Below are 25957 nucleotides of genomic sequence, written 5' to 3'. Positions count from 1 at the left end.
GCCATGTACAAAGACCTCCCATAATTAAGGGTTTCGAATCAAACATATCATGCGTTACGTCTTTCATGCTAGAAGCCAGAAGGCTTGAGACCAATGGACGATTAGAACAGGAAGCTCCAAATGTCCCCAGCGAGCTCCAATGCCATTTCTACTCTCCTTGTATTTATACATTATTGGGTTTATGGCTGGTTATGGTATTTTATCTGTCAACCGTCAGGTAATTTGTAAGGCTGCACTCTCCTACAAAGTTCACTGCTTTGCGCTAACAATGGAACTACACCTTCAATATCAGTGTTGTGTCCGAGGCCGGCTTGTCCGAGGCCAAGGTTAGGGCCAAGGCCGGATCACCGAAGGACAAGAGCGGGACCAGTTCAAGGCCGGATCACCCAATGACAAGGAGAAAGCAATTGCTGATTGCCTTAGGACAAAAAAAAACAAGGCCAAGGACGACCAATCTATGACAAGGACGAGGCCAAGGCCGGAATCCACAAACGCACAGAGCGCGTTAAGTTGTTTTTATATTATGTGTAGGATGTTTGCCGAAGCAGTTCCTTTTGGAAGCACTAAAATCTTATTTATATATTATTGATTGATAAATAAATAGTTTATTTAATTATTCGAACCTAATTAGACTTGCAAAGTACAAACATATTCAGTAATAGGTGTTTTACATCATTTACATCATTTGAATATGCCCTTAATTACTTTTTTTATTCATTTTTATTCCAACTTTACAGTCTGTTTATGTAAGTTAATTGCAATTAGCTTCCTTTCCTTTATGTAGTGGCAGGGGGGAGGTGGGGCACTTTATTCCCCAACAAATTCCAAACGGAAAAATTGTTTCTATTTTTTAAGAAAATGTGCCCTTTGTGAGCTTGCAATTTTATCTAATCTGCGCATTTTCGTCCCTGCAGTTGATTTTTTTTTATATTGTGAAAAACTTATTAGTATATAACAATAAAGAGGGAACACAATTTGGAGAATTTTATGATAATATTTAACGGCAAAAAGAAGCTGCTGAAAACTGCTTATCTAATAAAAGAGAGCCAATGGAGTAAATTAGAAAGTCAAAAAGGGGCCTAAGCTTTCGATCCTAGCAGAATCTTCGTCGGAGGCAAAATGACAAACATATAAAGTGGAACAACCATAATATAGACCACAAACAAGCTACAGCAACACTAGAAACAAGGAGACAAAAGGGGCATTAGTGAGTAGAGAAGACTAATCGGGTTAGTGAAGGGGATGAAAGAAAAGGAGTAGGCAGACACAAAGGGAAGTAAGTGTAAGTAAGGCCAGTAAAAGACCTCAAGCCAAGAGGGATTAAGATAATGAGGCAGGCAACATCAAACAGGATCTGGAACAAAACAGTGATAATGGGATGAATAACAAGAGAATTAGTGAGAGGTGGGTCAAACAGGTTACAAAGAAAGGCATAATAAACTAGTACATAAGAGTGGGGGAAAAAAGGAAAAGAATGGGGAACAACTGATAACGTGCAAAAGACATATAAGCATATATGATAAAGCATTAAACAAACTAAGAGAAGAAGGTAAGTGTAAATATGTATCTATAAGTGATATGTATATAAATGTATCCAAAAAAGAAATGTATATGAAAAAATATAAATACACATATGGTGTAACTGATATTGTAATCCGCTAGGTGTGACGGGAAAAAACAAAAGACTATATAGTAGGAAAAAAATAAAAATAAAAAAATAAAAAACTGTATATGTGAAAAAGAGGAAGCAAATTGCCTAAAAAGGTAAAAGCAAATATAGAAGAGAGGGGGTGTATTATGAAGAAACCATAGTATACATGTAAATAAGCAAATGCGGTAAATCTAAAAGAGGTGAGTGGAGAAAAAACAATTTAACGAACAGCATATGCCTAAAAGGGCATACCTCCTCTTACCAGGTAGTGCCGTCGTGGAGGCAAAACAAAAAGGCGCCTCTCCATTTTTTCCATGACACGACCCTATGTTCATGTTATTTTAAAGCGATAAAAAGTGCAAATTTAATTTTCGTGAGGGAATTTCCCGGCGACCACTTTTTCTTCTCAAACAAACTCATTTCAAGGAGAAAAGTATATATTTACATTATCATACACACTACAAATGATTAAAATTTGTAAATAGCGCCAGAATAGACCACAAAGCAAGTTTTATGACTTCATAAAAAAAAAACGCGATCGAGCTTTTATGTGACATGATATATTTACATACAGTAATCAGAAATGGCTTGACAATTACTTACAATACCATGAAATGCACAGCTACCTCGGGCAAGAAATATGATGGTTTGATGAATATACCTGTTTGCATCTGATTGCTCTTTAGACGCATACGTGTCCTGATTAGCCTCATTTCCACCCCCCCCCCGAAAATACGTTGCACACCGCCCATGATTCATCACATGCTACGAGTTATGAAATTTGAACGTTTATGCGTTTGTCAATTTGAGTGGGTGTGGGGGGTAGATAGTCTATTTGTGTTATAGTTATTTCATTTAATTAATAATACATTTCATTTCATTCAATTTCATGTAATAATTCCATTTAATTCAATTTAATTTCATAATTTAATTAATAATTTCATTTCATTTAATATACATATTCATCATCAAATTCTATTTATTTTGAATTATTATACCATTAGAGCGTCAACCAGTATTATAAACGATTTAACTACGATATTTCTGTTTATATCCTAATCTTAAAATTGAAAACATTTGTCCTTTGCAATCATTCTTTTATTTAGGGATGGGGTTGTGGTCTTGCACTGCAGACTCTCACTCCTCCCACACGTGATAATCATCATCCTTTTGCTAGGTTGTTTTATTTAATTATATTTAAGGGAGTTGAGCCTAGTATAATTTACATATTTAAAAATCATGCAAATAAACTTTCAAAATAAAAAAAAAATATTGATTTGAATAATTATCGAATACGTTTTAGGGCTCCACATAAAAATTGTTAACCTTATTTTTTTTTGTATTTCGTATTTTTATTTATTTATATATTTGATTTGTAACTTTGTGTCTCACTGTAACTGTCAATATAAGTGTTTGAAAATTGAGAATGATCCAATATGATGAATTTTGATAATTTTTTTTTTTAATTGAAACTTGAAACTTAAATCATTTATCATTGAATTTCTGGAGGGAAGGGGGGGGGGGGGTGACAGTAGAGCCCCATTTCCACTGTGGCACTCCCTTGCCTTGAACTTCCACCCCTGTACCAAATTGTTGTGTCTACAATTGCCAGAGATTGTTAGTTTAATATTTAATTTTTTCACAACCAATAAATCAAATTAAAAAAATATATAAAACCAAATGCTGTTTTGATTCATTTTCAAGACACCGAGAAAAGTTGAACGAAAATTTGGAAATTATAATACCAATTACAGATTAAAAAATTGTAATTACTAAATGGTGCACGTGCAAAACTTTTATTTTCAATACTATACTTGCATGCGCGCGTGTATTGCAAAGTCTTCGTCACGACATCAAGAACAAAAAAGAAGGGCGTACTCGACAATGGACTATCGCCCCCCCCCCCCATTTCTCTCTCTCAATAATATTTCGTTTTTGAGAAACTTACAACAATCGGCATTTGCATTTCTCAATATTCTCCCGGCCTCGGCCAGGCCTCGACCGTTGGATGGCGTCTGAGGCCGAGAACGAGGAATATCCTCCATTCTCGAGGACAAGACCTGGGGAGCGTTTCATCAAGATGTTTGTCCGACAAGTTGTCAGATCTGACATCTTTCCTTGATTTTGATTGGCTGTGAGGCACTGTTACTATGGTAACTGTCGGATAAAAGAGGACTTGTCGGATAAAACGTCCGACAAGTCCGATTCATGAAACGCCCCCCAGGACGAATGTGCAGACCCGAGGCCGTCCTCGAGACCCATAATACTGTTAATTATTTCCAGATTGGTGCTCTCTGTGGAGACAGGTGAACCGTTTCTACCGAATATATTACTTATCTAGGAATTCGCAAGACAATAGGCAACGACAATGAAGGAGATGCCGTCCAATATATACATGTACATCACATGTCTACATACATATTACATAATTTCAATTAACCAACAAAAACTTTTGTTTATTTGTAATATTTTCATTTGGATAATCTGAAAGTCATCATTTCACATCACATTGAAAGGAAATTTTCAAATATAAGTTGCGGGGAGGGTAAAAACAAATGAAAAAAAAAATTGGTGCCATACACAGTGTAAAGCGATTGACCGTAATGCGACTGACCGGAGTTTCTGTATCTACAAATGTATTTTTTAACTTCTATATGACCGTAAGCAATGTTTTGCATGTATTCAAACTGGAGTATTTTGATTCGAAAGAACTATCGAAAAAGAATCAATAACTTTTTTCCATAAATTGACAATACAAACTCGACAAAAAGTCTCATCCCTGTAATATTGACAGCACCAAGTATTAAAAATGAATCGTAAAAGTGTAATGCGACTGACCGGGAACCCGCCAATATATGTATATTTCAGACCTAATGAGGATTGTGAAGAGGTTTTTTTTTTCTATACGTCACGCTCTAAATAAAAACATTGGAGTCCACAAATTAGTCCATTAGAATGGCATCACGCCAGAACGTAAACAAATATCGTGATACACTAAAACTAAGTCTTGGAAGAAAAATATAATGTGGATTCTACACAGCATCATCTATCAAATTCACAAAGTTAAAGATTTCTATTGAGCATAAGACAAACTCCTATTTCCTTCTACTTTTCTTCGTGAACAGGCTATACATTCGATAATTAAATGCACATACAGCCCGCCATGGTAACAACGACAGTAGCAGATCTCCCATTTCAAGCAACTTTCTCAACCAAACTGGAATCCTCATAGCTGGAACTCATGGGACTACGCCTCAAAATCTGGAGAGTCTTCCTAACAACGTCGTCAACGCCTTTAGGGGCTGTATTGGTAATCTGGAACTTAGAGAGATAGGTTATTCTTTTAGCATACGTTGTCCCCCGTTTAGGGAGATGCTGGGGCATATCCACAACAATGTAAAGCATCAGTGCTTCGAGCAGAGCCACCTCCTTCAAATGTATAGTCCAGACTGAGTGGATAAGAACAAGCAATATTAAAGTAAATTCCTTTTTGGGAGCAGAAAATATGAAGCACTCGCTCTCTTTCTTCGTGTGGCGAAAAATATCAATGTAAGCTTTTTATACGAGCTTAGTACTCCCCAACCTGTAACTACAAGTCTTTCAACAGACATGAGCTCTACCTTCTGACATGATCTGAACAATGCAATGGATGTATTAAAATGTATTAAAGCGACATCACCTTTTTTTTTAATCCAGCATTAAAACTACACGGCAGATTTGAATAATAGCCCGCCATCATGATTACATTTTTGTATAACGTCTCACCTGGTTTGTGACATCCGACAAAAGCGTGATAATAGTTTGACGTTGAACCATACATGCAGCTTCAGTGGTCCGAAATGCCATAAGCGCAACTCTGCACGTAGGTCATACGGATATCGCTGCTACTATATGTGAAGACTTTTAATTAGTCAACCTTTCTTAGTCAAAGCTGTTTGAAAATTTCCAAGGCTTCAACCTGAAGTCCAGGTAGACGGATACCAACCGTATGAATGTAACAGGTAACTTTCATGGCTTTAGCTTCATCTTACTCTAAATTTCGCAAAAATATTTATGACTCCAGTTTGATGTTGTGTATGTGTGTGTGTTTTTTCTCTCCCTATGCACTACAAATATGCATTATACATTGGTTTTGTCAGAAGGACTTGTGTGCCATAACATAAAGTGATCAACAATACATAATTGTGACCAAAATATATAAAAAAGACTCTGGGCACATAGAGTGGTCTTTTTCCGGCTTAAATCGGAGTTTGCCTTATGTACAGTGTACTAGATAGCTTTGTTACCAACAAAATCCTACGCATGACATTTGAGTAAACGCAAATTGCAATTTTGATCATGCCTCTTTTATGAAACATCTCACCTGGTTTGTTGCATCTGACGAATGCGTGCCATCTGTATGACACTGAAACAAACGAGCAGTTTTAGTGGTCCGCAATGCCATAAGCGCAGCTGTACACGGAGGTCATACCGACATTGCCGCTATACGTAAATTCTTCCCATCTCCATTTTTCCTGAATCAAAGTTGTTTTCGTATATATCAAGTGCTTCAATACCATAGCCCAGTGAGACGGATACCAATCGTAATAGTAGAACAGGTAATTGCAACCATGACAATACTTCGCCGTAACCCTACCTCCCAAGTCCAGAGACTAATTATTAAATAGGGATTAGTTCATAAATATTGTAATAGTCTCATTTTTAGAAAGTGCTCTTAATAAAATTGTAATCTAGCTGTTAATGATAATAACAGTAACGAATGCAATAAATTAGCCGCCAAATTCACCTCGTTAGATGCTCAAGGCGCAGAAGTGAAGAGGAACAAACAAAATAAAAAAAGAAACACAGAAACCAATGATACAAACGAGTTGTTTTTAGCTTAATCTGAAATCTTTCGACAAACTTTGAATCTCTCTAGGAAGGAAATTACATAGCGTGGGCCCAGAGTAGATGGATGACTTTTCCCCCTTTTTTTTACATTTTGCAACTGAAAGAAGACCGGAGTCACTGGAGCGTAGAAGCCGAGATGGTGTGTAGGTGTTTATGAGAGCAGTGTTCAACTGTGGAGCACAGTCATGGGCAATCAATACACATATTTATGAACAGGTGTGAGCAGTAATAATTTAGGGCTGGGGAAGTTAAACAAGAGTGAATGAATTTGTCGAAATCAAGACGAGTTGAGATCAATGAATGAACAAATTGTTCTTTTGCGTCACGAGTCAACAAATTTGCGTGTGAACCCTATGAGTTATACTGTACAGATGTATTGGATAAGAGTTACCCATCATCATGTTCGAGACCGAGTCGAGAAACACACCAAGATTACAGCATGTGTCACAAACTCCAATAATGTGGTTGGCAATAAAAATTGATTTAATTTGTACACTGACCTACATGTATGTATCACGTGAAAAGCATTAAATCTGCAAAAATCACAAAACATTCCGTAGTTTCAGAAACATATTTTCTAGCTCCAGCACGTTTAAATTTTGCCAAGGCGTTAGGCAATCGATTATTATTATCATTTTGTTTGGGGGGGGGGGGGGGTTGTTTCATACGTCCAAAAAGTGGTTCAATATCCTTTTAAATGATAAATATGAGAGAACAACGAGCCGAGACAACTAAAAATGGTTACCTTTGCCGATCTGTTAATTCGGGGGGGGGGGGGTCCAAATAGATGGCCCCGTGCCCTAAATGAGCCAAAGTACCCCCTACGGTATTGCCTACTGTACCAAACGGAATCTTTAGTTTATAAAACACATTAATCTTGATAATCTTGATTAGATTTTAAATCTGATCCGTCAAATGCTGTACTCAACGCCAGAATGAGTATACATAGTACAGCGCCTTTAGTCAATGGCGTTTAAATGCACTACTTCTGACTCTCTGGTTCTAACTCTCGCCTTTCAAACATAAGGTCGTGGGTTCGAATCCTAGCCATGGCGTGTTTTCTTTCAGGAATAAATTTATCCACACTGTGTTGCACTCGACCCAGGTGAGGTGAATGGGTACCCGGTAGGATTAATTCCTAGCGTGCACTGAACCCGTTCATGGTAGCTGGAGCTAACGCCGGGGTAATACTAGCAATCGCCTTGTATCCTCAGGAAAAAAAAGCGTTATATAAATCCAGATATTATTTTTATTACTGGAAGGGCAAGTGTAACATGAAATGATGATGTCCTATTTTTTTATAATGTAATCGGGTTTGTGACGTTCAGTTCAGTTTCGACGTTGTTACAACTGCACGCTCCGCTCGATATGTGAGCTCATAATGTTTACACAGCAATGGCGTAAGGGATCTGAGATACAAAAGCAGATGAAAATGGATATTGAAAGCGAGGGAGCGAAGCGACTGTGTTTGTAATTGGGGTGTTGTATGTATTTTCTAAAGTCTTAAAAATTCCGAGGGGCAATTGGCCTATTAATGTCGTTTTAAGACATATCATTGCATCCAGCGTAATTTGGCGCTTTCTGAACCCCCCATCTTGGTCCCGAAATGTGCTTTACTCCATGAATTGGAACAAACATCCTATGTCCTCAATCATAAACAGATGAGTGGTCTTTATGCATTTAAATATAAGAAAGTTAATTTTGGTGAAAATGAAGCAAACACATGCTGCGCAGAGATAGCTCGTTGATAAAGTTACGTCATTACACGTAAACAAACTTCGGGCCAATGCCGAGGCTTCGCTACCCATTGCTAAAACAATGAACACACACGCCGATATCGGGAGATGCGATGTCTTTACAATACTGTGCATGAACAAGATGAGCAATTGAAAGACGATAGTGTTTTTTATTAATTATAGATGAAACAACTGACAAGTCTACAATGAGTCAGATGGCTGGGGTTGGAGTTTACTTTGATTCAGAAACCTTCACTCTTAATACTTTCTTTGTTGAGCTCATTGATTTGCCAGATGGGAAAGCAGATACTATATATGAAACGTCTCTCAGCGTTTGCAAGAAAAGGACATCCACGTGGAAAATAGCATTGGATTTTGTGCCGATACATGCAATGTTATGTTTGGGGTATGTTTCACAACTGCTAAGGTAAAATCACGAACAGATCATAACTGTCAAATGTTCTTGCCACTTCATCCAGCATTGTGCCTCCCATGCATCTTTCCAGATTCCCAAGTCTTTTGAAGGCCTGTGTAGGAATATTTATTCGCATTTTAGATTGTCCTCACAACGTTGCGTTGCTCTGAAGGAATTTCATGATTTCTTCTACAGTTCAATGCAGAGAAGCACCGAATTCTCGAGCAGGACAAACAAGATAGCTATCCATGAAAAATTATTGACCAATTCGACGCGCTTATGTTCTATTTCCAGAGAATTTCATTGGAGGATCCAACTGATACCAATGATGCCATCTTTGATAAAACCTGAACAACAAATTTGTAGTTGCTTTCTTGGAAATAATGAGCTTTAATCTAGGTAGACTGAAAAGACAGAAACAAAACAAAACATTTCAGAGCGAGATTTCACCTCTCCACACACAAAGGAAATAAGTTTTATAATTGCTTGCGGCCCTTTGTGCAAACATCTTACAACTCAGCTAACTAATAAACAGTGACCCTCTAACTGTGAATGTAAAGGAGAAAGCAATCATGTTCCCCTGTGTAAAGTATACAGTATATACAGTATAAAGTAAAGTAAATGCAGCCAGCACCATCCAATAATAAGTGAGTATATTGGATCAAACCATCCATATATCAATATCTTAAAAATCCATTGCAAGAAATTTTTCATTGAACGTGTCTGTAAAATACAATAGAGGTTTTATAAATAACCTACATGAACTTGACTTCCTGCAATGCCTGAACCCCAATTTTACCGTACAATCATTTGCCCAATTGTAAAAGAGTGGCAGTAAAACAAGAAGTGGACAGTGAATGGAGGATGCACTCTGAATCCTACATTGAATGACACCATGGCTGTGATTGAATGCTGGAAAACTGAGTTCAGTCAACGCGATGTCTATGGAAATAATGTGTATCAAAATCTGAACAAAGTCATCGGTGTGTTGTTATCGTTTCCCTCTTCGAATGCTGCTATTGATAGGGTTTTCGGCAACTTAAACTGATAAAGAATAATCATAGGATAAACCCAAAGCAAGAGAGTTTACTTGGACTTCTTCTCACTAAACTGACATTCCAAAAGATGTGGACGCAGCAAGCAGCTCAGATGATCCTTGAAAGGACATCCTCAAACTGCATACCAAGACCATGAAGACGAAGGCCAATTGTGATAATGCAGAGGCAGCTGAACTTGGCAAGAAATTCATGGCTGAGTTCTGCAATGTAAGTAAACTGCCACGTCCTTTAACTGTTTAATGTAAAAATACAAATGTTATTTCTACATGAAGTAAATATAAATTAAGTACTTCCACCCTAGACGCTGATGATATAGATTTATCGGTGCAACAAATTCAAGATTCAAGATACGTGACTAATATAAAAAAAAAAAACATCCATGTACGTTAATTGCATTGACGCCATCAATGGCGACAATGTATTGTTGTTGTTCCGTATTCCTATTCCGCAATCTTCTTCTTCTTTTGCCCAAAACCCCATTCACTTAACACATAGAGTTTGTTAACTCTGCCCAGGCCACGTCCCTCATCCAAATTCATCCAATTTTGGCAGGCATTGTCTCCAGCATACCTAGTTGTGCACCTTATATTTCATTTTCCAAAATCACTCATGCATGACCGTGAAGGCGCCATTTTTTAAATTTCAAGTCCATTTGCATACCATTCCTAATCCCGTCCAAACTCCCGTATCCTGCATGCTACAGACTTCTAACAAATTCCTATAGATAGTCAAAGAGTTGCTCCATCATCTGCGATGCATAACCTGACCTTTTAAAATGTTATCTTCATACCCTAAATTCAAATCCGAATTAGCCTTTCTTCAAAAAATCGTAAAATGGCCATAACTTTCTTGTTTTTATTCATTTTGAGATCATATTTTTTAGGAATTGATTACGGTACCAAATCATACATACCAGTCAGTTTTTACGCATCACTGTTCATTCGTTATTGAAAGAGCGCCCTCTAAAGTTTCAAAAAAGCTTACCTTTGAATGCTCGTCATTGCGTCAGGCATGGCCAAACCCGTACCTGTTTTTGAATTTAGGGTGTTCAAAATATGCCCTTTCATGCCATTTGGAGAAAAATATACCCTATCACTGACGATATATCTGAAAAATTCTCCCGAAAATCAGCAAAGTATGCAAAAATGCACTATAATGCCAGCACAACTTCAACTTGCTCTTATTTCCTTATTATTGAAGCTTATTCTTTCTAACTTGGCAGATATGATGTACATGAACATCATACCAGACAGAGAGACAGATGATATTTACGCGTGCCCAAGTTTTGCACTGATTGTTATAAGTGTAGTCCAATCGTATCTTCAATATTTGAATGGAATAAGCTTGATAATTCAATTAGAACATCTCCTTCTGTCATTTCATTTAAGAGAATGTTTAAAAGAACTTGTAATTTATAAATAACTTGCGGAACATCCACTGTTGTACTTATTTTGTGTTAGCATGACCTTGATGATTTGGTGTATATTATCAGTATTTTTAAGATGTCCTTCTCAGTTAATTTGATTTATTGATATTTTATTTTACGTCAAACGAGTGCCCGTCTGCGTTTTGTTTGCTGCTAAGTTTGTAAATGTTTCGTTTTACATTCAAATCCTTATGTGAATCTTAATGCTGTAACATTCTGTACATACATTATGCATTTTGTAAATATTTTAATTGTTATTCAGGGCCCCATGGAAGACCACTACTTATTGGTGAATGGGCTACCCTGTCAAAATATCAGACATAAATAAATAAATAAATAAATAAATATGAGTATTGATATATACTTCAACCGTTCGTCAACCTTTTGTAACAGAAACTGACAAAAAACTGACGTCAGCTTAAAATTATTGTGCAAAACTTTCATTTTTAATGTATTTCTTTATATGGCATTTACTTCCGGTCTATTGATTGCATAAAATTTGTATCAATGTCACCGCATTGGAATGCTCTTTCCAGTGATACCAAATACGACATAGGTTACAACATAATATTTCAAGATAAGTCAATCTGAACACATGGTATACTGCTCACAATGCACACATTATCCACATAATTGTACACAATGTCTATGGCATCGGTTTCAGGCAAAACGAACTTAACGTATGAGCAGCTATATGGTCTAAAATGGACGAAATCTGTTTGATTCGAGAATGTAACTTCCTATGGAAGGCAAAATGTACCAAAATCCACTTTGATTAACATGCAATTTTTGTTAGTCCTCCCCTGCCTCCGTTTCTCATCCAAATTCATTCCGATTTGGTAGACATGTTGTCCATGATGCATTATCGTGTACCTCCTATTTCATTTTCTAAAATCATTTATGCATGACAGTGTAGGCGCCATTTTGTCCATTTCAAGTTAATTTGCACCATTACTAATCTTGTCCTAACTCCCGCATCCTGCATGCTACCGACTTCTAACAAATTGCAGTAGATTGTTTAATACCCCTTTCATAAACCCAATTATGCGGCTAATAGCAGCATAATTTGGTCGTAAAATCGGAGGAGGACCAGAGTTATCCGCATTATTTTGATGCTGCAATTATCTGCATAATAGCGGCATCGGGACCAGACTTTGACTTTATGAACGCAATCCAAAGTAATGCGGATAATTGCCATGGTGCGGTCACAAGGTCACCCTTTTCCAACAAAACCATCGTAGGGGGTGTGTGCGGTTGCCATGACGATTATCCGCCTTTTTCAGGACGGTCGCTCGTAAAAATAGTGCGGATTACTTTCGGAGTTTGTAAACGCAATTTTTATTGAATTATCCGCATTACTCTTAGGCGGCTAATTGGAGGATGGGTTTATGAAAGGGGTATAAGAGTTGCTCTTTCATACATGTATAGATACCACGACTTGCCCTTCAAAATGCCGTCTTCTTGCCCTAGTCTACGTTCAAAATGTTCATATTTATTGAAATGCAATTAGGAAAATCGTAAAATTGCCATAACTTCCTTGTTTTTATTCATTTCCGTCTCATATTTTATGTTTTACTAATGGTATCACCTTTCAACAATTCAGCATCAGTGTCCGTTAAATTTACAAATAGCACCCTCTATTACAAAGTCAACAAATAGTAAAATGACAATAACTTTGTTGTTATCATTCATTTCGGTCTTATATTTTCGGGGCTGGCTAATGATATCATCCTTCAAAATCCACATTCTTTTTACGCATCAGTGACCATTACATTTAGAAATAGCGCCCTCTATTGCAAACTAAAGACATGTTAAAATGGTCATAAGTTCATTGTTCTCATTCATTTTGGTGTCATATTTCCAGGGTATGCTAATTGTATCTTTCCACATAATCCACATGTTTTGTACGCATCAGTGACCATTACCTTAAAAAAATAGCGCCCTCTATTGAAAAATCAAAAATAGTAAAATTGCCATAACTTTCTTGTTTTCAATTATTTCGGTCTGACATTTTCAGGGTTTGGTAATGGTAACATGTTTTTTAATTAATTTGTTTTTTTACGCATCAGTGACCATTACTTTTGAAAATAGCACCCTCTATTGAAAATTTGCAAAATGTAGAATTGCCATAACTTCCTCGTTTTCATTAATTTTGGTCTCATATTTTAATCGGTTGCTTATAGTAATATCTTTCGAAATTCACTGGCGTCAATGCATGCACATCGTTCTGAAACGATTGCAGTTCTAGTTTATTTATGTTATTGTGCTTGTTTTGTATATGCATCTAATCATCTTAGGTATCCGTTGAGTGAACAGTCGCTTAAACAATAACCTTTCAATTGCAATTTCGCTAATGCCATTTCAATAAAACGTCTCACCTGGTTTCTTGCATCTGACGAATGCTTGCCATCTGTATGACACTGAATCATACGAGCAGTTTTAGTGGTCCGCAATGCCATAAGCGCAGCTGTACACGTATGTCATAGCGACATTGCTGCTATACGTGAAGACTTCCCATCACCATATTTCCTGAATCAAAATTGTGTTCATGTATGTCAACGACTTTAGTACCATAGCCCAGTGAGACGGATACCAATCATAATCGTAGAACAGGTAATTACAACGCTTTATCAGCGCCATATCTTCCGATTCTAGAGACTTATAACTTATTCCTAAATAGTGTAATCGTCCAAAGTTATCTTTGTTCGTAAAGTGTTTTCAAGCGAAAATCCGAATTTATTAGCCATCACATAGGCCTACATTTATGTATGACATAAGAAGTATTAAATCTGCAAATATCACAAAACATACCTTCAGTGACACTACTTTTACTATTATTTTTTCTTTTCGTTGGTTGGTTGTTTACTTATTTGTAATTTTACTTTTTTATTTTTATTTTTGTTTTTACATGTTATTATTATTATTTTCATTATATTTAGAGTTATTATCATTTATTTATTTATTTAAGTATTCCTATGCTTTATTTATTAAATTTTTTTTTGGGGGGTCCGCCGAAGTCAATGTTCAAAAAGTGGTTCTTTCATATCCAAAAAAATAAATGCGAAAGGACATATAATTAAAGATCCAGCAAATTATCAAAATACCTTAAGTTCTTGAGCAATTAAAAATAATTGCTTTTGCGGATCTGTCAAAGGGGTGTGTTTCAAAGCAAGGACCCCCATATGGACTAAAGCCACCCCTCTTTGTTAAGCCAAATATTAAGCCAAATGAAACAATTAGTTTATAAAACGTAATAATCTTGATAGAATTCTCGTTTAAATTAGTAAAACGCTGCACTCAACACCAGCATAAATATTATGAATACAATGCATTCAGTCAATGACCTTCAACAGCACTGATAAAGGACAATGGTGGTAACAAGGTATGATTATTTCATAAAAATATTATAATGCTATCAGGTTTGTGACGTTTCGTTTAGTTTCGAAGTTGTCACAACTGGACGCTCTGTATGTGGGTTCATAATGATAGGAACAGCAATGTTTTAAGGGATCTGATATACAGGAACAAAATGATAATGTTTATTGGAAGCGAGGGATCGACGTGATCGAGTTTGTAATTGGGGCAGTTCAATTTCACTTTTTACAGTGAAATTGAATATTTCATGCACGCTTTTGTTGTATTTTGTAGAGTTTTCGAAATCAATGAGGAGCAACTGCTCCATTTATGTCATTATAAGCAATAACAATGCACCAAGCGTAAATTTGGCGCGTTCTGAATGCCCCATCTTGGTCTCGAAATGTGCTATACTCCATGTGCGTACTATACCCCGAGCTCTGACACACTAAACCACCTAGAAATACATTTGGTTTAAAGTACACACAAAAATGCCATACGGGATCCGCAAGAGAAACACTGGCTCATGTTCATGTAGCAGAAAAGTAAGGAATGCTGCATACAAGACCCTAGTGCGACCTCAAGGTGAATATGCATCAGGCGCATGGAATCGCCACACAAAAAAGAGATATCAACTCGGCATCTAGAGACAAGGAGCACGTTTTGTAGTCCAAGATTTCAGAAGAACATCAAGTATGACAAATGCGATATTACAACTTGCTTGGAAGACCCAAGAAGAATGTAAAGAATACTTTCCAGAAGAATACTTTCCCAGTGTAAGAACTTCTTCAAAGTGAACACGGGCACAGTGGATACTCCATTTCCACCTGATATCCAACCAATCTCAACACGACTACGTGACTTTTTTTACGCATCCACTTCCTTCCCACCGACTTCCCTGCAGACAAGACTATTAGCTATAGCTTTAGTTTCTTCCCCAGTCATCCCAATATGGAACAGACTTCCAGATACACATGCAGCATCTAGCTCTTCTGCTGATTCCCGTGCCATGGCGATCCCATTCACCACTGCCATGAAAGATACAACCACAAACACCTGATACAAAATAAAGACATGAAGGCTTTACTTTCACAATTGGCTGCTTTTGACTTGTACATCATGTGCGAACTCAATGTCACCATTACTTCTACCCTGGACAGCTGATGATACAGATTTATCGATGGAACAAATGCAAGATTCAACATACGTGAATAATATTCTCGGTTGATGTATTACAACCTTTCATGTTCATTTTTGAGCTCATTTTTGCTATCGTTGTAATTTTGTATATTCATCCTAGGTATTCGTTGAGTGAACAGTCGCATAAACAATAACGTTTTAGCCATTTCTATAAAACGTCTCACCTGGTTTGTTGCATCTGACGAATGCTTGCCATCTGTATGACACTGAAACATACGAGCAGTTTTATTGGTCCGCAATGCCATAAGCGCAGCTGTACACGTAGGTCATACCGACATTGCTGCTATACGTGAAGACTTCCATCTCCATTTTTCCTAAACTAAAATTGGGTTCCTGTTTGTCAACGGCTTCAGTACGCTAGCCCAGTTGGACGAAGACCAAACGTAATTGTAGAACAGGTAATTCCAAAGCTTCATCATCGCCCCAACTCCCGATTCCAGAGACTAATTCCTAAATAAGTATTCATTTCTACGTATTGTAAACGTCCCAAGTTATTTTTCCCCCGAAAATTAAAGTAATGAATGAAAAATCCGGATCTATTAGCCATCGCAAAGACGTACGTATCACATGAGAAACATTTAATCTGCAAAAATAAGAATTTATATATTCAGTAAAACTTTGAAATGATTTCTCGCTCCAGAATTTTTAAACTTCGCCTGGACTTTGGACAATCCACGACCTTTACATTTGAAATATAGAAAAAAAAAGAATTCATTAATTTAGGAAGTAGGTCTCTCTATGATAAATCAAACAGCGCAAACTTCAATTATATGGCATAATGGGGTCCTTATTTTATTTTCTTTTTATCAATGTATTTATCAGTATGTGTTATTTTATTTATTCATTATTTACTTTTATTGGCATATTTGTTTATTTGTATTCATATTATTTGTATTTTTATTTGAAATATTTATTTGTATTCTTATTTCATTTATTTATCAATCTTTATCTATTTGTTTTTTATGGGGCTGTTTTTCTACCCAACCCCAGTTAATGACGTTCCACAGTTAAAACTGCCAAATATCAAAATACCCACAGGTCTTGAGCACTTGAATTTGTTTTTGCGGATCTGTGAAAGGAGAGAATTCCAAAGCGAGGGCCCCCATATGGGCCAAGGCTGCATTGATTTTGTATTGAATATTTAGCCAAACGAATTCGTTTGTTTCTAAAACACACTACTCTTGATAGGATTAAAGGTAAAATACAGTAATTGCAGCAAACAATTATTTCTTGAGAAAGTCTTTAAAATCAAGGTCAATTGTCACATTTATCACACATCTTGATCTGGTACATAGAAATGAACTTTTCTTTGTGAAATCATTACATTTGAGCTGAAAATCGATCATTCTGATGATCATTGACACATAAAAACATGTATGGGACAGTGGATTAATATTTCTGGGAAAAATACCCGACATTTGATGGAATTCCGTCCCTATTTTGCTAATTTCCCAGCAATTACGGATTTTCTTCCAAAGCCACTTGCCACATATTTTAAAACAACTCACCCATTTACATGCTTATTAAACGCGTGCACTAATAGTTGATGTGGTATCGATGGAACAATATGTATTCTGACTTCTGCAGTCTGCACGCTCTATCCCGAATATTTTATCAAGTTTTGTTTGAATATAAACACATTATTGGAAAGAATTGAAAGGACACTTATTACAGACGTAAAAAATGAACCGTATTCAACCCTTAAGTATGCTCGCAAAGAGGCAAGATCTAACTAAGACTAACAGTTAGTTCGGCTAGATCTAACAATACTTATTCCACTCCTACTTTTAACGACGTTATTTCGTCACGTCGGGACTAAGCTACATCTCTAGGCCTAACCTGGTAGCTTAGATCAAGCGTAAGGTTAGCTTTTCCGTTTAATCTTACGTCTTACGTACACTATTTTGGACACTTAGTCTTATTAATAATCGGTTCTTATAATGTTTATGGACTCCTCAGATATCCGACACATTGTTGTTTCTTTCGGCTCGCAAGTACCGCATCGGCCAGACCATGCGCCGAGCACAGCTCACATGATAGTCGCATTGCAGTCCCTTTTAGTCTCTAGAAATTATACGAATCTTATAGACACAGCAGTCCTATCCTTCAAGTAGTAATGGTTATGATAGTTGTGACGTACAATGGTAGCTTATAATATGATGGAAATCACATATTTGAATTGTTATTGCGATAGGTACATTGTAAAATAGTAAAGAAAAACGAACACATTTAAGAAGTCACGGCCTTCGCTAGGTCCAATGATCTGTACGGCATGATGAATGTCCATAGCACCAACTCTAAAATTTCTAAACATCAGATTTGAAGAGGCACTAACAATTAGAACAGAGTGAATCTCCTGCCATATGCCCATTTGCATTACGTTTTGCTTCATGCATTCTTACATCGAACAATATAAAACTTTTTTGATTAATGATTATTGTTTTCTTCATATAGGGTGGTGTTTTTATACAGACCTATCATAATTTATTATGCGACAAGCTAACCCAAGAGTGGGAAATATATCGCTCGGGAAAGTCACAAATAGTGAAAATAGAGATTTGGTTCTCAAAAATAAAAGAGAAATGCAAAACAGCTTATCTAAAAAAGGAATTATTTTTCTTTAAATTGTAGAAATTCCAAGTTGTAAAGATGAACAGAAAACAAGATACAGGGTTTCTTTGACACAATTTTTTTGCTTATCTGACGCTTGAGTGAACTCATAACTCGAAACGTTGTTTTCTTCTATCTATCTTCTTATTTTTAAGTCTCTCTGTTAGTTTCCTCAGCATCCAATCAGATGCTTGTGTTGGGTTGATGACTATTGTTTTGCACGTCAAAAGCTTCTAATGTGTTTTTTAAACTGAAAAATAAATAATTTTCGACGACTTATTGCGAGTTTGGGGGTGGCTCGTTACATATATACCTTGGCAAATATCGATACATAAACGTGGTAAAGATAAGAAACTCATTTCATCATTGTAATGCTTTACATATCGAAAAGTCTTAACCTCAATTCGGATTCAGACATAGGTTTTCACGAGGTCCGTGAGCATGTTTACGTCGTAATATTGCTCTGTTCAAAGTGAAACAGTGCATTTGATGCAATTTTGAAAAATATATTAATTCATTGCAATTACTGCTATAAGTAAGCGGTTCAATGGTAAGACGTCTCACCTGGTTTGTGGCATCCGACGAATGCTTGAACTACACTTGACAATGAACGATACGTGCAGTTTTAGTGGTCCGCAATACCATAAGCATTACTATCCATGTAGGTCAAATCGCGTGAGCCGCTATGTATAAAGACTTCCATCCAACTAGTTAACCCTCCTTGAATCAAAGTTTAAATACATATTTCACATCTTGCCACATAAACTTAGCCCAGTTGGACGGAGACCAGTCGTACCAATAGAACAGGAAACCTAACGCCTTATATGTGAGCTTCATATAAAACACTATCATAATGGTTTCGTGGTCACGGTGGTGTAATGATTAAAGCCAACGACACGGACACACTGTGATCGAGAACCAGTAACTGATATTAGATTGCAAAGTCGCCACTGACATTCAAAATAGGTCGGCAATTAGCAGGAGTAGAAAATTTATAAATATTCAGCACATGTACATACTGAATTCATGCTAAACTATAATTGGAGAAATAGTTTAAAGGCAGATGTTTTATTTGTGAATGACAACAAATAAATGCATTTATATGCATACACATGTATATATCATAATTTTCACATTTTAGGCTCAATTGATAACAAAACACATATATTTATGCTTTTCGCCAACCAAATGTTTTACTCCAGAAGAAGACGAAGGATTGTCGAAAACCTGAGGCTTATACTAAACATTTGATACACATAGCATCAACTGGATCTATTATATATATATATGTAATAAACTATATATATATATACTACTTTAATTTGTATAGCGCATCTGATATTTAGAGCTCTTTTTTTTTTTTTTACTTGTTTCTACACATCATTTGTTTTATTTAAGAGATATGTTTTTAATTTTGATTTGAAGAGAGTCAATGATGGAGAGTTTCTTATGTCAATTGGCAGGCTATTCCATAGTTTGGGGGAATCAAGTGCAAATGCAAGATCACAACGTGTGACTTTTGCTTCATGAAATGGGATCTGGAACAATACTTTATCTGTGGAACCTCGCAAGCTTTGACTGTGTGATTGGGTTTTAAGTTAGAGTAATTTTGTAATGTAATGTGGTGCTTGACAGATTAATGATTTATATACAATTAAAATAATTTTGAATGAAATTATTTGACGTACAGGCGACCAGTGAAGTTCACTTTGAAGAGGTGTAGTGGAACTGAACTTTGGGACACGGTAGACAAGTCCTGCACACGAATTTCGGACTCTTTGTAACCTAGAAATAAGACTATCAGGCATTCCACACAACAAACCATTAAATCAGTCAAGCTTACTTGTAATCAGAGCATGTTCCACCAGTTTGATACTTTATTGATCAAAGTATATTATTCACCATGTCCTGTCATTTATCGGGTTATTCAGTTCATCAACCTTCTAGGGTTCTGTTCAGTTTCGTAAACTATATAATAATTTTGATTACTTACGGGCCTTGGTACATTTGCCAAACATCTCCTTGTTCGAAGTTAAGGTCCAAACAGACACTATTTGCCTCATGTACGTGCAATATATATTATAATCTACAAACTGCGTCACACAATATATTCGAGTCTTCTAGGAGTGTGTTAAATGTGTCTATGGTTCGTGCTAAAGACCAGGAGACATTTGCTGAACGATGCATTCAACAAATGGGGAATGCGCCATGGAATATTTTCTCAATAAATCGACCTCTCCTTCAATTCGAGTAGACGAGTGCTGCTACGCAGACCTACATAAATATCTCAAACATTCCGAACGTTTCACCTTGTTTGTGGCATCCGATGAATGCTAGGTAATAGGATGAGTATGAAGGATACGTGCAGATTTAATGGTTACACTTGCTATAATCGTAGCATTGATAGATGCACTTTAGTAAAATTGATACAATAATGTGATCTGAGGTAGGCCAATTTGATTTGAAGCTGATGATAAATGATCGCCGGCTTCGGACGAGTAGCCCAGGAAGACTGGGACCAAGAAGTGTAGAACAGTCTATTCCAATTACATTTCAAACCTGTGGATTTTATATCGATTGGTATTACGGACTATCAGAGTCCAGTTTTGAACCAGAGCAGTCACAAATGATGGATCGTTTTACATATATATATTGACTAGCAAGGAAGGACGACATTGCAATTGGTATTCATGACCTGCCCATGGCTCCTTCCTTTTCCCGCATACGTTTCACCACGTTTTATAATTAGACGGGTCAATATACGACCAAAAATAGCCTTACCCGGAACAAATTGCAACAAATGATTTTTCAACGGTATTTTGTACTATTTGACCTCAGGAATAACATACTAAAAATCTACCAAAATCCGCATCCGGGAAAGTGGTTATTTTCAAGATGGCGTCCAAGATGACCGCCATTCACTGAAAATGGATACAACTGACACATTATCCACCCTAGAATACTATTTCGGTTCATATTCCCTGGTCTGGGGTACAAAAATTGATTTAGGCTAGAATGAATTATAAGCCCTCCAGTGTACCAGGCAAATCCAAGATGGCGCCCAAAATGGCTGCCGTAGGCTGAAAATCCACAATTCATCTAAATTTTTTTTTTTTTTTTATTCAATGGTTTTAAGGGTGAAATAGTACATTGAAACAAGTTACAAGGACAGCCAGTGGTCTGGTGTGTCCAAAAATCCAAGATGGCTTCCAAAAATAGAGTTTAAAATGGCTGTTGATAATAAAAATGGACCTAGTTCATTTCATATCCGCCTGGGACATAATGATTTTGGTGTCTAGAACATGATTTCAATGGTCAAATAAGACATTGGGATAAGTTACAAGGACGGTCAGTGGTCCTGTATGTTCAAAAATCCAAGATGGCTTCCAAAAATGGAGTCGAAAATTGCTGTTGCTACTTAAAAAAAAACAGACATAGTTTGCTCAATGTCCAGAAATATGATTTTTGTGTCTATACCATGGTTAAATGGGTCAAATAATACATTGGGACAAGTTACAAGGAAAGTCAGTGGTCTGGTATGTGCAAAAATCCTCGATGGAATCTAGAAATTGATTCTGAAACGGCTGCTAATACTTAAAGCGGACAAAGCTCATTTCATTTTGGCCTGGGATATGAGATTTTGATGTCTAAACCACTGGTTTCAAGGGTCAAATAATATATTAGGATAAGTTACAAGGACAGTCAATGGTATGGTATGTAAAAAAATCGAAAATGGCGTCCAAAATTGGTATTAAAAATATGCTGCTGATACTTAAAACGGACAAAGCTCCTTTCATATCAGCCTGGAAATGTGATTTTGGTGTCTAAACCACTAGTTTCAAGGATCAATTAATACATTAGGGCAAGTTACAAGGACAGTCAGTGGCCTGGTCGGTCAAAAAATCTAAGTTGGCTTCCAAAAATTGATTCTAAATTGACTGCTGCTACTTAAAGCGGACATAGCTTATTTCATATCGGCATGGGAGATGCAATTTTGGTGTCTAAACCACTGGTTTCAGGGCCAAAATAATACATAAGGACAGGTTTTAAGGCCAGTCAGTGGTCTGGTATGACCAAAAATCCAATATGGCTTCCAAAACTTGATTCTTAAATGGCTGTTGATACTTAAAAGTGGCATAGCTCATTTTAGGGTAAGTTACAAGACCAGTCAGTCGTCTGTATGTTAAAAAAAAAATGGGGTGTAAATTGACTGTTGCTACTTAAAAGTATGCATAGTTTATTATAAATACACCTTGGAGGTATGATTTTGCTGTCTATACTAGAGTTTACAGGGTCAAGCAATACATTGGGTTAAGTTGAAAGGACAGTCAGGTGTCAGGTATGTCCAAAAATCAAAGATGGCTTTAAAAATGGGGGTCTTAAATGACTGCTGTTACTTAAAAGTGGATGTAGAACATTATAAATTCACCATGGGGATATTATTTTGGTGTCTACACTAGGGTTTCAAGGGCCAAACAATACTTTGGGACTGGTTACCATGATATGCAGCTATCCATTTTGCCTTAAAATCCAAGTTGACTTAAAAAATGGGTTCTAAAGTGACTACTGTTACATAAAATATCTACCTGTTAGAAATAATATTGGTGCCTACACTTAAATGCATGGGGACAAGTTATCATATTGTTTCATGAGTTGGTAACAGCACCCATTTTGATGAAATTTTAGAATCCATCATGGATTATTTGACAAAATGGAGTACTAACCATCCTATTTACTTGTCCGAATGTATAATTTGACCCTTCATACCACAATTTAGACACCAACATTATTTCTTGCAGATGAATATTGTAGAACTCTGACCACTATTGAATGATATGAGTCGTTTTAGATTCCTTTAAAAAAAAACCTTTTGTGTTTTAGGCGAACTGGACAACTGCATATCAATGTAACCAGTCCAAACGTATTATTTTAACCATGAAACCATAGTGTGGACACCGAAATCATATCTCCTAGGTGGATTTTAAGTGAACCATGTCCATTTTAAAAGTAACAGCAGTCATTTTAGACTCCGATTTTTGGAAGCCATCTTGGATTTTTGACATACTGGACCACTGACTGTCCTTGTAACTAATTTTCTGCCTTTTGAAACCATGATATAGGCAACAAAATCATAAGCCCTTGACGAATAAAACATGAACTATGTCCATTTTTAAATACCTTCACGGCTAATTGATACTATTTTTTAAGCCACCGTGGACTTTTGGACATACTTGACCACCAATCGTCCTTGTAACTTATCCCAATTTATTATTTGACCCATTTAACCATGGTATAGGCACAAAAAATCATATTCCCGGATATTGAACAAACTATGTTGGGATTTTTTAAAGTAGCAACAGCATTTTTTACTCCATTTTTGGAAGCCATCTTGGATTTTTGAACATACCGGACCACTGACTGTCCTTGTAACTTGTCCCAATGTATTATTTGACCATTGAAACCATGGTCTAGACACCAAAATCATATCTCTCAGGTGGATGTGATATGAGCTATGTCCATTTTAAGGATTAACAGCCATTTTAAACTCAATTTTTGGAAGCCATCTTGAATTTTTGGACACACCAGACCACTGGCTGTCCTTGTAACTTGCCCCGACGTACTACTTCATCATTAAAACAATCAGATGGAAACCAAATTAAAGCCACTTAAGTAAGTAATAGATGAATTGTGGATTTTCTAGACTACGGCAGCCATTTTGGGCGCCATCTTGGATTTTCCTGGTACCCTGGAGTGCTAATATTCACTCTAACTTGTATAAATAATTTTTTTTACCCATTGGACCATGGAATATGAACCCAAATAGGATTCTAGGGTGGATAATGAGTGAGTTATATCAATTTTTAGTGAATGGCGGCCATCTTGGATGCCATCTTGAAAATAACCACTTTCCCGGATGCGGATTTTGGTAGATTTTTAGTATGTTATTCCTGAGGTCAAATAGTACAAAATACCGTTGAAAAATCATTTGTTGCAATTTGTTCCGGGTCAAACCATATATTGACCCGTCTAAATTGCCAGTTTTAAGAAATGAAAGCAAATGTTCTTTCATCTGCCTGTGATACAACTTATAGGAGACGACGTATTGGGGAGGGTTGATTGCGTGCAAATGCAATTTTATAATGATTCGAACATTAAAATTCCATCCAATCTGCTTATGAGTAAAATGTTTACCGATTAATCCTTCCTCGTTAAAGAAAGCAGTGGCATAAAAAAAAAATTGATATTGAAGCTTTACTAAGCATTACGACCGCCATCGCTCCTGACCGTCTGCCCTCTGCATGCGAAGACGTTTTGTGGAGCATTGCGTGCAAATGCAAGTTTATTCTTCGATCATTAACATTCCATCGAATATGCTAATGAGTAAATTTTTCACCAGTCAGTTCTTCCTCAAAGAAAACAAAGTGGCATGTGATTTTTTCAAAATCAATATCAAAGTTTTATTAACCGTAATAAATCTTCACTACGTTTTTGAAATCATGTTATTCGTTTTGACGTCATGGTTTAGGATTGCCACTTGAGCCCGGCTTGCATCTCGTGGGCGCATGTTTATATATGTTCATTTCGTCATAGCACCCATTCATGAAGTAAAACAAGTTTTCAATGCTATAAAACTATCTTAAATAATTTCAAAACTTGATGGGAACATCCTTTTTATTCATAGTCAGATATATGTTTTATCGGATGATACAATAATAAGCAAAATAATTATCTTCCCAATGCACTTCACCCATTAAATCATGCTTTATTATGCAGGTGTCCCCGGTGGCAATGGATTTCAGTTAACCTTGCTATAAAACATTTCAGAATCAATTGTAGACAATGCACATACACACAAAAAACAACCTATTTATATTGTAATTTGAAATGACCGGTCTATTACCATAATTGGTCTTGTGCTAGCCCATCGTCATACGGACCCCAGTGAAGAACATATTGGCTATTCATTCTAGGCTGTGTATTCTTGCAATATAAATCCACTTGAATGTTAACATATTAATTGACTGGTAAATACCTTCGTACCTTCCAAAATATTTTACCACGTAGCAAAATAACTTTTTTTTCACCTAAATACAGTTTAGTTTATGAGTATGAATAAATCAAACGTCTAATTCATTCTTCTTATTATTGATGGTGATCCAAAAAAATATATGTATTAAATGTATGGAATCATTATACATACTGGATCCATCTTGCAACAGTAGTCGTTGGCGTTGAGGTGAATGATCATGCATATGGAATATTTTAAGTTAGTCCTAGATATTTTCTTTTTCTTCTTTAAGAAGATAAAGCGAATGCAAGTGCCTATATCAAATGCCCTTATCAAATCCATTATTCATATCATCCATGCACAAAATTAAATAAGTTTCTTATGCTTTATGGAGATTTAAATCAATTAACAAACTTGTTAAGAATACATGTACCTCCATTTTGGATAACATGGAATGCAACGTGAGTGAATAATAGACCTACACTCGTCTTGTAAGTGTCAAATGCATGCATCGTAAGGTTTTATGTTGTGTCACCGAGAACACCTAAAAGATATATTCCTTTTACCCGCTTCTGTGAATCACCTGAGAAAAATCATGCCATTGGGAT

At 36.4% G+C, this 25957-nt stretch overlaps 1 protein-coding gene across 1 annotated transcript in view; it reads right to left on the bottom strand.

The window, feature by feature from the left end:
* The window catches only part of LOC129282853 (uncharacterized), a 44129-nt gene extending 28154 nt beyond the window's left edge, over positions 1 to 15975 (bottom strand). Inside the window, exons 1-2 of the mRNA XM_064115173.1 lie at positions 15895 to 15975; positions 15421 to 15586 (exon numbers count right to left, since the gene is read on the bottom strand). Coding sequence (XP_063971243.1) covers positions 15421 to 15586; positions 15895 to 15975 — 247 coding nt within the window. The remainder of the gene's footprint in view (positions 1 to 15420; positions 15587 to 15894) is intronic.
* Between the last annotated feature and the right edge of the window lie 9982 nt (positions 15976 to 25957).

Source organism: Lytechinus pictus, unplaced genomic scaffold, assembly GCF_037042905.1.
Source record: "Lytechinus pictus isolate F3 Inbred unplaced genomic scaffold, Lp3.0 scaffold_20, whole genome shotgun sequence".
Classification (NCBI taxonomy): Eukaryota; Metazoa; Echinodermata; class Echinoidea; order Temnopleuroida; family Toxopneustidae; genus Lytechinus; species Lytechinus pictus.
Note: the sequence above shows the minus strand (reverse complement) of the source record. Positions and strands in the feature narration are given on the sequence as shown.